The sequence below is a fragment of the Podarcis bocagei genome, assembly GCF_964188305.1.
Source record: "Podarcis bocagei genome assembly, chromosome: 15".
Classification (NCBI taxonomy): Eukaryota; Metazoa; Chordata; class Lepidosauria; order Squamata; family Lacertidae; genus Podarcis; species Podarcis bocagei.
Window position 1 is genome coordinate 29328779 of NC_138141.1, and position 16928 is coordinate 29345706.

A 16928-nucleotide genomic window follows, 5' to 3' on the forward strand; every position below is an offset into this window, starting at 1 on the left:
TATGCTTTTATTTTTAAGGAAAAACTGCTTTTAGTAAACCCCACCACCAAGTGTGTGTATATTAAGGTTACCAGACATCCCTGTTTCCAGGGGACAGTCCCCGGATTTACAAATCACTCCCCATACAAAACCAATTGAAGTTGAAAGGTGTCCCCGGATTCATTGAAAAAAATCTGGTAACCTTAGCGTATATAGGACTTTGTTTTGACTCTGTGCAGGCGAATAGAACAGTTAATTATAGAAAGCAATAGCTGTACTAGGTTGTTTGAACTCTGAAAGTGGGAGGAACAGGGATTTCTCCCCACTGCTCTGAGGTTTTATTCTGAAATATTCTGGTTAGATTTGATGTGGCTAAAGTTAGGTTTGGTGCTGAAATGGCAGTTCTGAGTCATGCTAGTTTTGCAGGGAATAAAGGAATTTGCAATTAGAAGAGTAGCATAAAATATTTTAGAGTCTGAAGACATGTACGCTTACTGTTTTTAGATGTTGGGACAATCGCCTGTCTAATACAGATATATGAAGGTGAATCCTATGTGCAGCATTCAAAACTCCCATTGTTCTAGGCACATTTTGCAACAGTGAATTTCATTTGTGCAAGCAGTTTCTGAGTTCTGGGCACAGTACTGTTCCTAAGATTTCAGATTAAAACTGCAGAGTGGAAGGAAAGGAGGACCTTTTTCTGCCTCCCCACTTCCAGCTACTCTCTGAAGACTGGAGAAGAAACCCTCTTAAGCATATCAGGGAGGTGGGCAGGGGAAGGACTAGAATCATGTGGGAAATAAACATAATATTTTAGCTGCCGTTCATTCATTTCAGCTTTGTATTCTTGTTATAAAAAAGCGCACCTATACATTCCATTGTTGTGCCTATAACTTAGGTTTTTAAGGTGCCATTTAGCTCCTAGCTTTTATATCTCAGTTTCTAACACTGCCTATGTGTGCACCTGTATATGGAAATAATGTTCATCTTGTGATGAAAGTCACTGAATGTATCTGCTAACTGTGCAGAAATGATAAAATTATGTGAGTAGACTTCTGTAAATCACAATATTGTTTGGTTTTGAGCTCATTTTGCCATCCACAACTGCATGGGATAACATTCTCTGATGATGCATAAGATAGAAGCATGATTTCATTGGAGTAAATTCTTGCAAAGACGGCACGGTAACCTAGCAACCACTTCAGAGCTGATTTAACTCTTTTGTGGGTATTGACACGGAACTTCTGCTTACAGTTTCCTGATCAAGGGAAGTGATAGTCTCTTTCTATTCTGTCTTGCTCAGACCACACCTGGTCTGCCCAGGTGTGTCCAATTCTGGGCACCACAGTTCAAGAAGGATGTTGCACGTGTGTGTGCAGCAGAGGGTGATCAAGATGATCAAGGGTCCAGAAACCAAGCCTAATGAGAAATAATTGAGGGAATTGGGTTTGTTTACCCTGATAAAGAGGAGACTTGAAATAGCTAAATTGTTGTCGCATGGAAGATGCAGCAAGCTTGTTTTCTCCTGCTCCAAAAGCTAGGACCTGAAGCAATGGATTCAAATTACAAGAAAGGAGATGCCAGCTAACATCAGGAAGAACCTTCTGACAGTAAGAGATGTTTGACAGTGGAACAGACTCCAACAAGAGGTGGTGGACTCTCCTTTCTTGGAAGTTTTTAAGCAGAGGTTGGATGGCCATCTGTCATGTATGATTTAGTTGAGATTCTTGCATTGCAGGCAGGGGGTTGGACTAGATGACCCTCAGGATCCCTTCTGACCCCATAATTCTATGATTTTGTGAAATCACATTTTGATTTCATTAGAAAAAGACTTGATTCTAGTAATAGGGAGGAGGAAGATCCCCCCCTTTCCTTTTAGTAATGTTTGTTGAATTCTTGTTTTAGCTTGTTGATTTGTTATTGTGAGGTTATGAAAGAAGAGCAGTTAGCTGCATAGTTTTGTTACCTTTTGGGGGAGCTGAGGCATAATAGTCAAAGTAAACATCCTGGTGCTACTACCATGTGAAAGAAAATAGTTGGGGGGAAAAGCATATTTACTTTTCCTGATGAAAACCAGCAGCGGGACTTAGCAATAGTAATCAGTATTCCTGTGTAATACAGTGGACAGAGCACCAGAATTCAGATTCACTGGTACCCTTGCTCCAGTCACTGTATCTCAGGCCAACCTATTTTGTACGGTGATTTTGAGTGTCAAATAGGATAAACCCATATAAGGCATAGTTGTTGATTATTTGATAACCGTCAGATAAGACCACTGCAATGTGGCATATATAAGGTGGTTGTGTGTTCTGCTTTATAGAGGACAGCCCTCTTATTTGAAGGGCTTTCTGGGACAAGTCTTAATTTAAAGATCTCTAAGAAAGGAGAGCAATGGCTTTGAAGCTGCCCATTGGCAGTTTACACACAGGCAGCAATCTTGGGCTGAGCATGGTTGTTTTTGACAATGGACACATGCATGCATGAACATGCCAAGCATATGCAAGGTTTTGTTTTTTTAATATTTCTCAAAATATTTAGTTGGCCCCAAAATGGAATGGAGGTGTTGGACAACAAACTGGGACCATTTTAAGGAAAAGATGCTGTCAATTTTGAAACTATACTGGCACTTGGTCCTTTTTCAAGCACCATCAAGGCTGGGGTGCTTCTTTTTTAAAAGCCCTATATGGCTTGCAACTTAGGTTCCTGAGGGACTTCTTTTCCCTGTCTACTGAGCTCCTTTTTTGGAGGCCCTTCTCTGGATGCCCCACCCACTAAAGCCCTATGGGTGGAGATCGGGTAGAACAGAGGTAGCCAGTGTGGTGCCCTCTTGATGTTGTTAGACTCCTAACTCCCATCAGCCCCTTCCAGCATAGCCAGTGGTCAGGAATGATGGGAGATGGAGTCCAGCAACTTCTGGAGGGCACCACAATGGCTACCAATGGGGCAAAGCATAGTCTGACACTCTGTTTTTGAAATGCTCTCCCCAGCGAGGCTTGCCTGACATCCTCTCTTAACATGTTCGGTATTCAGCAAACATCTTCTTAACTTTCCCTGTTGAAATGTAATGTGAACTGGTTTATTCTGCTGCAAAGATTGTTTTATAGATTTATATTCTACATTTTCTGCTATTTTAATATGTTTTGTGCATTGTTTTAATACATTTGTGTTGTCCTAATGGTTTTTATTACCGTATTTTTCGCCCCATAAGACGCACTTTTCCCCCTCCAAAAATGAAGGGGAAATGTGCCTGCGTCTTATGGGGCGAATGCAGGCTTTCGCTGAAGCCTGGAGAGCGAGGGGGGTCGGTGCGCACCGACCCCTCTCGCTCTCCAGGCTTCAGGAAGCTCTGCGCAACCCTCGGGAGACCGGCTCCGAGGGTTGCGCAGAGCTGCCTGCAGTCCCGGGACCAGCGCAGCTCTGCGCGGCCACCGGGAGCCGGGGGAGAAGCCCTCCCTGCTCCAGATGGCCGCGCAAAGCTGCCTGCGGTCCTGGGACCAGCGCAGCTCTGCCCGGCCACCGGGAGCCTGGGGAGAAGCTCTGCCCTGCTCCCGGTGGCCGCGCAGAGCTGCCTGCGGTCCTGGGACCAGTGCAGCTCTGCGCTGCCATCCGGAGCGGGGCGCTAAGCTCCGCCCCGCTCCCGGTGGCCGCGCAGAGCTGCCTGCGGTCCTGGGACCAGCGCAGCTCTGCGCTGCCATCCGGAGCGGGGCGCTAAGCTCCGCCCCGCTCCCGGTGGCCGTGCAGAGCTGCCTGCGGTCCTGGGACCAGCGCAGCTCTGCCCGGCCACCGGGAGCCGGGGGAGAAGCTCCGCCCCGCTCCCGGTGGCCGAGCAGAGCTGCCTGCGGTCCTGGGACCAGCGCAGCTCTGCGCCGCCATCCTGAGTGGGGCGCTAAGTCCCGCCCCGCTCTGGATGGCGGCACAGAGCTGCCTGCCGTCCCAGGACTGCAGGCAGGTCTGCGCCGCCATCCCGAGCGGGGCGCTAAGTCCTGCCCCGCTCGGGATGGCGGTGCAGAGCTGCCTGCCCTCCCGGGACTGGTGCACTTCTCCCCATCGCCAGCCCCACAAGCTCGGGGGACAGCGGGGAGGCAGAGCGTGCCTTCCCACTGTTCCCCGACCTGGTTCTTCCAGCCCCGCACCTGGGGGGGAAAATAAAAAATTTTTTCTTTATTTCCCCCCAAAAAAACTAGGTGCGTCTTATGGGCCGGAGCGTCTTATGGGGCGCAAAATACGGTAATTAACTGTTCTGAAAATAATATTCTGAAAGGTGGGGTTGAATAGATAAGTCACCGTGTGTTTATTGCAGAAAGTATAAGATAACATCTATGATCTTACTACTGTTAGATGTAAGGACCTTTTTAGGGGTGGTGCACCCAATTCTGGGTCTTGCACCTCAGTGAAATTAGTTTGCAGTCAAGTCTGGTATCTCTTTTGGTGAGAAAATTTTAATGTTCTGAGACTTCTTAGATCTGATTATTTAATGCAGTTCCATGCTGATTTCTGTTGTATGCTTGTTTGTTTTATTGATGTAGATTCAAATTTCTCCAAAAGGGCATTCTAAAACCCTCCTTGATTGAAGTATGGAATAGAAATACTTTTTGAAATCGTTAATTGTAGTCCTAATGATTACAATTGCATAACTGCTGATGACATTTATTCCATCCAATTAAGGGTCTAATTCTGCCCTTGATGGGAAATAAATATTTGATTTTTTAAAATGATGCCCTGGCTTGCATGTTGAATGATGTTACAGCTGTGGATTTTTCCAATTTTCCTCTTCCTAATTTTTCCTTCCCAGCATTTTATGTTAATCTAATTATGTGATCCTAACAAATCTTTTCTATGAACTGACACTGCAGTCTTAGCACATTTGAGTAATGCTGTGCACGGACCTGTTTCTGGGAGCAATTTGTATTTCAACAGCAGAAAAACTTGCCCTTCACATTTTATTAGTTTCTCTTCCAGAAATCTGTGAAGCATGCAGCAGCAGTGCTTGATTTTGGGATAGATGTTAAGAAGCTGAATATTGGCCTGAATTGCACTCTCTCTAGCACTTATGACTTCAAGGGGATTTCACTGGTTTGTAAGATCAGGCAGAGTAAAATCAGTAGAAAAGCAGCAGGAATTGGAAACCAAACGGAGTGAGATGGTGCTTTATTGCAGACGTCTGATGGCAACTCCCTGTCACTTTTTTGCATTCTTAGTTGTAGCAGCCAACCCAATGCCTAACTTGAACACTATCCTTGCATGCATTCCCTCCCGCCGTTGTTTCTCTTGGCACTTGTTAAGCTCCCTGCTTCGTCTTGTGGGACCTTTCCAGAGAGAGAGAGAGAGAGAGAGAGAGAACGAACGAAAGGAACAGCACTGATTTCTCTTCAGCACAAATTGAGCATGAAATGGGCAGTGTGGAAAAGGCTAACAGGGCTACCGAGGGAGATTTCTGTCCCTATTCATAGACACATTCATCCACAGGAACATTAGAATCAGGAAGAGGGGCGACCAAGCAGAATGCGAGGATTTTAATTTGATTTTTGCTACGCTGGCATTTCCGTGTCTCAGAGCTGATGCCTTGCCTGGAAGGTTTTTTCAATTAGCTGCTGGGAAACTAAGGACAGCCTTGGAACTCTTAGGCCTTGGATACGGATTCCAGCCATGGAAAGAATCGATCATTTGTAGCAAGAGTAAGTGTAGTCTGTATGGGCAGGGGCTGCTCTTAAAGGATTTTTTTATTTTTATTTTTGCAGTATGTAAGGGCTTAACTGCACAAACAGCTGGGGAAGCATTTTGAGAGTGGCAACATTTAAATGTGGTTATTAAGTAAATATTAACCTCTGTATCTGCAGTTTTGAAATGTAACCAATGTATTATAAAATAAGTTATAATAAAATATTAAGTAATTTAACAAAAGAATTTCAGCACTTCATACACCCTCAAGTATTGTTTTTAATCTTCATTCTTATATTGCAAAGAAATAAGAGCAGTTGAATTTTTTAAAAGTAGAAATTTAGAATTTGTAACAAATTTAATTTGCAGTGGTGTTGATAACTGCATGTACCGTATTTTTCGCCCTATAAGACGCACTTTTCCCCCTCCAAAAATGAAGGGGAAATGTGGGTGCGTCTTATGGGGCGAATGCAGGCTTTCGCTGAAGCCTGGAGAGCGAGAGCGGTAGGTGCGCACCGACCCCTCTCGCTCTCCAGGCTTCGCGGACCTCTCCCCAAGCAGCGGGAATGCTCCCGCTGCTTGGGGAGAGTTGCCGGCATCCCGAAGCCTGCGCGCGCTGATCCCAGCGCCTGCAGGCTTCGCGGATCTCTCCGCAAGCAGCGGGAACGTTCCCGCTGCTTGGGGAGAGTTGTCGGCATCCCGAAGCCTGCCCGCGCTGATCCCAGCGCCTGCAGGCTTCGCGGATCTCTCCGCAAGCAGCGGGAATGCTCCCGCTGCTTGGGGAGAGTTGCCGGCATCCCGAAGCCTGCCCGCGCTGATCCCAGCGCCTGCAGGCTTCGCGGATCTCTCCGCAAGCAGCGGGAACGTTCCCGCTGCTTGGGGAGAGTTGCCGGCATCCCGAAGCCTGCCCGCGCTGATCCCAGCGCCTGCAGGCTTCGCGGATCTCTCCGCAAGCAGCGGGAACCTTCCCGCTGCTTGGGGAGAGTTGCAGGCATCCCGAAGCCTGCCCGCGCTGATCCCAGCGCCTGCAGGCTTCGCGGATCTCTCCGCAAGCAGCGGGAACGTTCCCGCTGCTTGGGGAGAGTTGCCGGCATCCCGAAGCCTGCCCGCGCTGATCCCAGCGCCTGCAGGCTTCGCGGATCTCTCCGCAAGCAGCGGGAACGTTCCCGCTGCTTGGGGAGAGTTGCAGGCATCCCGAAGCCTGCGCGCGCTGATCCCAGCGCCTGCAGGCTTCGCGGATCTCTCCGCAAGCAGCGGGAACGTTCCCGCTGCTTGGGGAGAGTTGCAGGCATCCCGAAGCCTGCGCGCGCTGATCCCAGCGCCTGCAGGCTTCGCGGATCTCTCCGCAAGCAGCGGGAACGTTCCCGCTGCTTGGGGAGAGTTGCAGGCATCCCGAAGCCTGCCCGCGCTGATCCCAGCGCCTGCAGGCTTCACGGATCTCTCCGCAAGCAGCGGGAACGTTCCTGCTGCTTGGGGAGAGTTGCAGGCATCCCGAAGCCTGCCCGCGCTGATCCCAGCGCGTGCAGGCTTCGCGGATCTCTCCGCAAGCAGCGGGAACCACCGCTGGGCTCCCACGGCTTGCAGAGAGCTGCCTGTTTGCGGGCTGGGGTCGGGGGAAGCTCGGGCTGCCCCAGCCCCGCGCCTGGGGGGGAAATAATTTTTTCCCTTTATTTCCCCCCCAAAAAACTAGGTGCGTCTTATGGGCCGGAGCGTCTTATGGGGCGCAAAATACGGTACCTACATTTGAGATTATGAGTTTCATTCAACTAACATCTACTCAGAAGTAGGCCTGTTTAAATTAATGGATCTACATTAGTCACCTGTCTTAATTTCAGTGAGTCTACTCTGAGCATGACTAGCATTTATGATGTATTAGCCTTGATCCTGACTCCCATATATATGTGAAAGTGCTGCTACTGGTTATGGCAGTGAAAATGTGCACACACACGGTATGTGCTAGAAGCAGGCCGGAAAGACACCTTGATGTCTTCCATTGAAAATTAGTTTGTAAAAATCCTGATGCATGGTAGATTGTGCTCTAAAGAAGTGAATTTATTAGAGAGTGAAAAGGCCTGCTGGTGCCATCTCTTAGTAGCAGACTTATTTCTTTCTGTGGGTCTTCCTAGTACCTCTTAGAAGGTTCATTGTATAAATCATGTGGATTTGAAAGCTAAAGGTTTGACAGCATAGAGGTTATTGCACATATTATATATCTGAGTAGTTATTAAAACCATTTCCAGAGATGCTCTGCAGAGCAACACAGTGATGAAAAGCTCACTTCTTTGGTTCTATTGTGGTCAAAACCTTTTCTAATATATTGTCCAAATCTTCCTTTTGTCTTTCCTTATTGGAACTTGCATTTACTATCGTTAATAAATTTTAAGAAAAGTTATGCCTTAGATATGTTTCAGTAGTAATTAAGTTTTAACTGCCCACTCCCACCTTTTGTCCTGTTTCTTTGAGCTGTTTTTCACACAACTTTTAAGACTGCTTTTCCAGTACAAACTTAGATATGTATACATTTCTACAGAGGAGAAAGAAATATGGTGAAAATATGGGTGTGATGTGCTATAGTCATGATGTCAACAGGTGAAGCTCGTGTCTGTAAAACCACAGGAGAACCCTTCATGGGTTTCAAGAAATATGCTGCTTCTGATGTTTGCTGTTGTTTCCAAACTCTGCAAATAGTGATTTGTCCAAGCCACAGTCTTTTAACAACCCAGGATACTGATATTCTGGCTTGTTAAGCTGTGATTTGAACAAACCACTATTTGCAAACACGGCAACCAAACATAGTTTGCGCCTTAGTGCAAAAGAAACTTTTAACTCAGAAGGCCCATAGCTTAGTGGTAGGGCACATGCTTTTCATGTAAAAGATCCATCCTAGGTTTAGTCTGGCATCTCCAGGTAGGACTGGAAAGAGTCCTGCTGGAGAAGTTGAAAGTCAGTGTTGGAACAACCAAACTAGGTGGAACAATATTCTGATTTGGTAAAAGGCAGCTCCCTACTTCCCTGAACCTCATTCCTTCATGAGTTTAATGCTGGCTTATGTGTCATAATAAACACCCATGGTTTCTGCCTGAACCGGGCCTTTGAATCCAGATAAAAGAGTGCCCCAAATCTGTTCAACTGAGAGAGATTCATACAGTGATAGCACAAAATATGATTGGAGAGAAGAGATTATTTCAAATTGCCTCCACTGCTTGCATATATATATGCAGCACTGAAAATGTTTTTGCTTAATTGTCCTGGAGACCTTGATGAGTGTTCAATCTCCTTTCATCCTCTTTTTGTTGGTTTTTGGTTGCTTGCTGCTGATGCCACTACCACTCATTCACAAACAACGCGTTGAATTCCGGAACAAATGTACACATGCTGTCCTAAGAGTGCATTGTAAATAAGTATGAGATTCATGAACTTTCTGGATGATAAAGCACTTTAAGGCTATGAGATCCTAAACATGTTTGCTTGGATGGCACCTCTGCAACAGAAGGGATTTTATTCCATGGAGATAGGTTTAGAACTGAAGTATAAACAATGGAGTAAATAGCCTTAGAAAACTCAATAAAATGTCCTTTTTTGAATTATTATAGAGCTCTTTAAACAAAATTCTGTATATAACTGCTTTCTTATCGAATCTATTTCATTCTTTATTCATTTCATATTGCGTTGAATAACAAAATTGCAATGCAGTCCCATGCAGGACTGTCTGCTCAGAAAGAGGCACCGTTGTTGTGTTTGTAAGTAGCATTAGGACTTACTTTCAGGCAATTGTGTGTAAGACTGCAGCCTTAGTTTTTCTTTTGGCACTTCACTGCTTTCTCTGTTTTGATCAGAATATCTGATATTAGATAGTATGTTAATCTTATGAAAACAATTGCTCTACTACAGCCACAGTTCATTTAGTATTGTCAGCAATTGGACAATTTTTTCATGTAACGAAATTGGTCGCTTGCACCCCTCTGCTTGTGAAAATGGAATGACCCATTTTCTCATTTGAGGAAAAAGGGATTATATAATCCACTGAGCTGTAGGAAGAGGATAGTTTAAGTGACATCTGTAGGCCTGAGCATCATGAATTCTTTTCAGGAGAAATTGGGATGTATTGGCAGAAAGTGGTATGTAATCAGTGTACATGAAACATTTTTAATTCATGATGCTGTCTGAAGAATGATGTGCATAAATCATTTCAGCTAAATCAGTGGGATTTACTTTAAGTAGATGTATTTAGGGTCAGTGGCCACTAGCCATGGTGGCTCTGTTCTACCTCCACTGTTCAAGGCAAAATGCCTCTGAATACCTGTAGGAATCACAAGTGAGGAGAACACTGTTCTGTTTGGGCCCTGCTTGTGGGCTTTTTCAGGGACAAACGTTGGCCATTGTGAGAACATTATGCTGGATTAGATGGGCCTTTGGCTTGATCAAGCAGGATTCTTCGTAAGTTCTTGCACTCTTAACACAAACAGAGATACTCATGTGACTGGAAGGGCCGTGACTGTTCCTAGGTATGAAGAATGGTTTTGGAACTGACCCTTAGTTAATGAAATAGATCTCAAACATTAAAATGTTTTATTCTCCCTCTATTCTCTTCCCCCCATCCCCAATATAAAATACTGGATTATATGCAGCCGTCATGCCAGCTGCAAGTTTTTGTTTGGCTTGCAGAGTAGCAAGCTGAGACTTCTCCATTTTGGAAAACTTTAAAAAGTTTCTAGTTTCCATGATACAATTATATGTTTATTGCCAGGTAAAGCATAAGCTTTTCCATTTACTGTCAAAGCGTGGCTGACTATAGTTCAATACAACTTTTTATTCTTCTTTCCGTCATTTTTCCTGTATGTTTCTGCTAGCAATTAATGCTTACTGAAGGCAAGTGGCTAAAGTAGTTAGGAGTAGCTTTGTTATTTCATTTTAGTGGTCGGGCTCAGCCATAGGCTGAAAATTGAAGTGAGTAGGGAGCCATGCTTGCTATGGAGTTGAAGACAAAAAGAGCACTTCTGGAATTGGAGACAAAGAACAAGCAGGAACCAGAGTCCAGGAGGAGCAGTCAGGACAATGCCAGAAATCAGAAATGAAGGACAACTAGAGGATACATAGGAACGCACCGGAGCTCTGGAAGGAGTTGTTGCTCAGGCTTCGCTGAGACTGGAAAGACTTTTAGAGTCCTTACAGTTCAGAACGGTCCATTGACCAGCCTGAGGCCGCCTCACAGTGCTGTGGCTCCAGTTCAGACCCCAGCAGCTCGTGACACCTGGCTGTGTGAGTTTAGAGTATCTTGTTTTAGTTTCTCGGTCTTTTCTAGGTTATTGCATTAGTACAAGGTTAGCTAACATAGTGGCCTCTATTTATTCTTGGGCTTCACATTATCCCTGGTCATGCTGGCTGGGGCTGATGGGAGTTACTGCCCTCCAGATGTTGCTGGGATGTTGACCAGCCCTGTGTTAGGAATGATTGCACACAGTTAATTCAGAAGGGTGGGGGAATGAGAAGCCTTAAAAATATGGTTGACACAGGCAGTGGCCTAGTCCGGTGTGCCTTGTATTGTAATTATAATCGTCCACAACTGAGATGTCCTATATTATGGAATGTGTACTCACAGTCTTTGCTAATCAATGCTATGTTTTCATTTTTATAGTCTGTTTTTGGCCTGCTTAAGTTCCATACAGTGCACTTTTCATATATTTTGTGCAGCATTGTTGTTTTTGAATAGATGGTACAAACCCAGGGCAGTAGGATATGTTCCAAATGGGCTCTGAATTCCCTTTTAAAATAAATTAAAAGTCTGGCAAAGGTGTTTTTTGGCTGTGATCTATTTTTCATTTCTTTATGAAATATATACCGTATTTTTCGCCCCATAAGACGCACTTTTTCCCCTCCAAAAATGAAGGGAAAATCTGGGTGCGTCTTATGGGGCGAATGCAGGCTTTCGCTGAAGCTTGAAGAGCGAGAGGGGTCGGTGCGCACCGACCCCTCTCGCTCTCCAGGCTTCAGGAAGATATCCGCAGTCTAGGCAGCCCTGTGGGAGGTCCCACAGGGTTGCCTAGGCTGCGGATAGCAGCCTGCTTCTCGGAGTGTCGGGCGCCCTGAAGGCAGAGCGCCCGACGCTTCGGGAACAATTCCGCCGCCCAGGCAGCCCTGTGGGAGGTCCCACAGGGTTGCCTAGGCTGCGGATAGCAGCCTGCTTCTCGGAGCGTCGGGCGCCCTGAAGGCAGAGCGCCCGACGCTTCGGGAACAATTCCGCCGCCCAGGCAGCCCTGTGGGAGGTCCCACAGGGTTGCCTAGGCTGCGGATAGCAGCCTGCTTCTCGGAGCGTCGGGCGCCCTGAAGGCAGAGCGCCCGACGCTTCGGGAACAATTCCGCCGCCCAGGCAGCCCTGTGGGAGGTCCCACAGGGTTGCCTAGGCTGCGGATAGCAGCCTGCTTCTCGGAGCGTCGGGCGCCCTGAAGGCAGAGCGCCCGACGCTTCGGGAACAATTCCGCCGCCCAGGCAGCCCTGTGGGAGGTCCCACAGGGTTGCCTAGGCTGCAGATAGCAGCCTGCTTCTCGGAGCGTCGGGCGCCCTGAAGGCAGGGTGCGCAAGGCTTGGGGCGGCAGCGGACTGCTTGCGCGCACCTAGAAGCTTGGGGCGTGCTGAGGTCAGCGCGCCCCAAGCTTCTGCATGCCGGCAAGCAGTCCGCTGCCGCCCCAAGCCTCCCGCACCCGGCAGGAGGTCCCGCCGGGTGCGCAAGGCTTGGGGCGGCAGCGGACTGCTTGCCGGCATGCAGAAGCTTGGGGCGCGCTGACCTCAGCACGCCCCAAGCTTCTGGATTAGCGCAGGGGTCCGCTAGCCCTGGGAGAGGCGCCGGCTCTCCCACGCTAGCGGAGACCTTGCCGGCACGCAGAAGCTTGGGGCGCGCTGAGCTCCGCACGCCCCAAGCTCCTGGTGTAGCGCAGCGCACCTGGGGGGGAAATAAATTTTTTTTCCTTCATTTCCCCCCTAAAATCTAGGTGCGTCTTATGGGCCGGTGCGTCTTATGGGGCGAAAAATACGGTAGTTAATGGTATACATAACTAATAGTGGAATAGTTAATATTCAGGAAATTCTGTCTAGTCAAGGGAGGATGCTTTACTGAGGCTAAGCACCTGTATGCTCATGGAAGCCAGACCCACTGATTGGGTGAATTTTCAAGGTGAGGCCTGGCAACTTTGTCTACTCAAGAATAATTTGAGGTTATATAGCTCTCTTCCGGGATGCTTGCCATAGAGTGTTTATTGCCTTTTTATTTTGATAAATGTCTGCCATAAAATATCATGTGACAGTAAATTTCTCCAATTACATTAAAATTTAGACATCTTTTATTTAGAGACTGCTTGAGCATCTTAAAATATAATGAAGTGGTTAGTTACAACAAGATTCCCATAAATATTCATAGCAGATTGTGTGAATGTCTCTCTGAACATGAATTTTGCAGTATTTGGTAACTGGGGATTTAATATTTTGTGTTGAACTCTCTGAATTGTCTTATCGGCATACCGTGCTGAGTTTTTAAAAGTTTGGTGTAGAAAATAAACAGTATATACAAAGATTTATGTTCTAGGGAATGTGAAATATTTTGTCTGATAAAAAGTACAAGTTTAAGTTCCGTGATCTACAAAACATCATAGAGCAAGGTGCACCTGAACTTCCTTCTTTTTCTACGCTTCTTGTTAATTAACCTGGTCCATCTCTCTCTCTCTCTCCCCTCCCACCCCCCAATTGCTGCTTGGAGTAGCTTTCGCTCCCAGAGGAACAGAATGAAGTAACAAGGAATGGTTGTGAATCCAAGGAACTAGTTTATCTTGTACAGATCTCTTGTCAGGTAAGCATTAAGACTTTTCTTTACCTTCCCCATGACTTTTATGAAACACTGCATGTGCTATATGATATTCTGCTGTCCTGCTTTTTCACATTTCCACTCTTTGTTGTGGAATAAGAGGAATACTGAAGATTTAATCAGGAGAAATGCTGAGATTTTAATGAGAAATGTAAAATTCTGCTATATCAGTTGCAACAATATTTATCCTGGAATTGCAGTCTCATGCGTACCGTATTTTTCGCACTATAGGACGCACTTTTTCCCCTCCAAAAATGAAGGGGAAATGTGTGTGCGTCCTATGGTGCGAATGCAGGCTTTTGCTGAAGCCTGGAGAGCGAGAGGGGTCCGTGCGCACCGACCCCTCTCGCTCTCCAGGCTTCAGGAAGCTATCCCAAGTCTTGCAAGCCCGGCGGGATGTCCCGCGGGCTCGCAAGGCTTGCGGGCAGCAGCCTGCACCCAAAAGCTGGGGACAGCGGGGAGGTGCAGAGCCGCCACCCCGCTATTCCCCGACCTGATCTGGAGGCTGGCGGGGGGAGAAGCAAGCCTGCTTCTCCCCCCCCCCCAGCCCCACAAGCTCGGGGGATAGGGGGATGGCGAAGCGCCGCCATCCCGCTATTCCCCGACCGAGGCTGGGGGTGGGAGAAGCAAGCCTGCTTCTCCCCCCCACCATCCCCACAACCTCCAGATCAGGTCGGGGAATCGCGGGATGGCAGCGCTCTGCCATCCCGCTATTCCACGACCTGATCTGGAGGCTGGGGGTGGGAGAAGCAAGCCTGCTTCTCCCCCCCCACCATCCCCACAACCTCCAGATCAGGTCGGGGAATCGCGGGATGGCAGCGCTCCGCCATCCCGCTATTCCACGACCTGATCTGGAGGCTGGGGGTGGGAGAAGCAAGCCTGCTTCTCCCCCCCACCATCCCCACAACCTCCAGATCAGGTCGGGGAATCGCGGGATGGCAGCGCTCCGCCATCCCGCTATTCCACGACCTGATCTGGAGGCTGGGGGTGGGAGAAGCAAGCCTGCTTCTCCCCCCCACCAGCCCCACAACCTCCAGGCTTCAGGAGAGCCCCACCGCCAGCCCCACAAGCTCGGGGGACAGCGGGAGAGGCGCAGCGCGCCCTTCCCGCTGTCCCCCAACTTGGTTAGAAGGCTGGCGGGGGGAGAAGCCTGCTCCTCCCCATCGCCAGCCCCGCAAACTCGGGGGACAGCGGGAGAGGCGCAGCGCGCCATTCCCGCTGTCCCCCGACTTGGTTTGGAGGCTGGCGGAAGGCTTCCTCCTCCCCCAGCCCCGCAAGCTCCCAGAGCGATGCCAAAGCTGCGCGCAGCTTCGGCATGGCTCTGAGTCCCGTTCTGGGGGAGGGGGAAGCTCGGGCTTCCCCGCCCCAGCCCCGCGCCTGGCGGGGGGGGGATAAATTTTTTCCCCTTTATTCCCCCCCCCCCCAATCTAGGTGCGTCCTATGGACCGGTGCGTCCAATAGTCCGAAAAATACGGTATATGTGTCCTTGTGTCTCTGTAGTGATTGCACATGTAGTGAGGTTATTTGTATTCCCAAACTAACCAATGAAATGATGGTTCAGGATTTAACATTCAGTTGTCAGAATATTGTGGCTCACTTCCTAATTTTTGAAACTTGTGCATTGAGCAAAGCTACTCAGTGGACCGAAGCAGGGCGTAACAATGTCAGAAATTGAAGGTGGCAGATGACCCTTAATATAACCTATTGAAGCATTTGTTTCTGTGCCTGGCAAAGAACTTTTGAGGGTCAAAATAAAAATGTGGATTAACCTTTTGTTGATTCTCTCTTACTTGCCTAGTGCAATATCCTGTGGAATCTGTTAGGCTGTACCCGTGGTTGTCACCTTGAAAAACCTGGGCAGTTATTCCTATCTGCATGAGGTGCAGGCGTTTCAACTAAATACCAGTCGTTGAGTGCGTAGGTCATATTTCTCATCTGTAGAGTTGAACAAAGCAGAATGCTGTTACTAATCGTTCTAAGACACAAGGTTTTGAGAGGATAGCATACACGTAAACCATTTTATTTTACAGCTATTCAGTCTGTAAAGTAGGGAGTAGTGGGATCAGAGGTGAACAACCTGCATGAAGACAAAGAATAGGCAGAGACCAGACAGCCTTTCCTCAAAGTGAAAAGCAGGACTAGACTGCATGTTACACTACAAAGTGAAGCATTCTTAGTTCTCTGGATCAACTGAGAATCCACAATGATTATCCTGGGCATGGTAGTTGGCACACTTACTGTACATGATCAGCAATGATCCTGCTCAGTGGTGTCAAGTTCAGCAGGGAGCAGTTGATGTGCCTTCAGCTCCAGTTTTCTGTCTAGCAGACTCTGCAGTTCAGGAGCTGTGTCCACATGTTAAGAGTTATGCTCCTTTAAACCAAGAGAGAAATGTCTGGATTATTTAGCGTGTGCTTGGTACCATGTTAAGACACGTGGGGCCATCAGAGGACTAGAGCAGCCTGGGCAACCCATGCAGCCAATTTTTGTGGATGCTTTAGTTCAGGGGTTCCCAAAATGTGGCCCACAGATTATGAGTGCTCCGTGAGTGGTCTGCAGTGCTTCCTCATTTAATTTTCATATTTTATTTTCTATATTCATTTTATTGTATTATAATATGAGTTCTATGGAATTCAAACTGTAATACAATGAAGTACAATATATACAATTAAAATACATGCAGTATCTAGCACAACACATATTTCCTGTGTTCCCAACTCTGTTCTATAAAGTCTGATGGCCTGTGTAAATGTGCCCAGGCACATTTTGAATCAGTCATCAACATCAGGTCAAAAAAGTTGGAACAGCTATGAAAGGAAATTAATATGGTATAATCACTATAAATGACAACAGATATTGGGCTTGCTGCAGTAGTTTTTGAAGCGTTCTAAGATGAAATAAGTCATTGGAATGGTGTAATAGTTTTGATTGCATCCAGAAGCTAGCTTGTTAGCTTGGCCCAAATCTATATACTTTTCAGTAGTTTTAGCTCTTTAGGAGCATTTTGCTGCAAATGAAAGTAGCATTGTGGAAAGCAAAAGAAATGAGTCATCCCAGCACTGCTGTTTAGAACTCCTGGACTGGAAAACCTGTTACATTCCCTTCACTGAGTAGCCTGTTGAAAGTACTTTAGTTTGTCAACTCAATCTGCAGCAGATAACCAGACAAAAAACTTTCAAGCACTGCTACTTTAATGTGCCAGCTCAAACTCTGCCTGACTTGGCAGAATCCCATTAAACATGTTACAGTCTGGAAATGTTTATTTTGGAAGGAGGGGGTGTTGTTGTGCATAATAAGTTTTTATGACATGGTTTTTCCTTGGTGTTAAATATTGTTTTACAGGTAATTGAGGAGTTGCTTGAGTCAAGTGAGAGAGTGCTGGGGAGCTTATCAGTGTCTCCTCTCCAAACCCAACCCTCACTAATTTCTGCTTCTCCTC

The 16928-nt window shown here is 47.1% G+C and overlaps 1 protein-coding gene and 1 long non-coding RNA gene across 8 annotated transcripts in view; one reads left to right on the plus strand and one right to left on the minus strand.

Moving 5' to 3' along the window:
- LOC308574686 overlaps positions 1-16928 on the minus strand; it is a 306109-nt gene that overhangs the window by 224622 nt on the left and 64559 nt on the right. The window lies entirely within an intron of this gene.
- The window catches only part of ARHGAP32 (Rho GTPase activating protein 32), a 212137-nt gene that overhangs the window by 113913 nt on the left and 81296 nt on the right, over positions 1-16928 (plus strand). For all 7 annotated transcript variants that reach the window (XM_081172433.1, XM_081172436.1, XM_081172434.1 and 4 more), the window contains one exon: positions 13388-13474. In XM_081172433.1, the coding sequence (XP_081028559.1) occupies positions 13388-13474 (87 nt within the window). The remainder of the gene's footprint in view (positions 1-13387; positions 13475-16928) is intronic.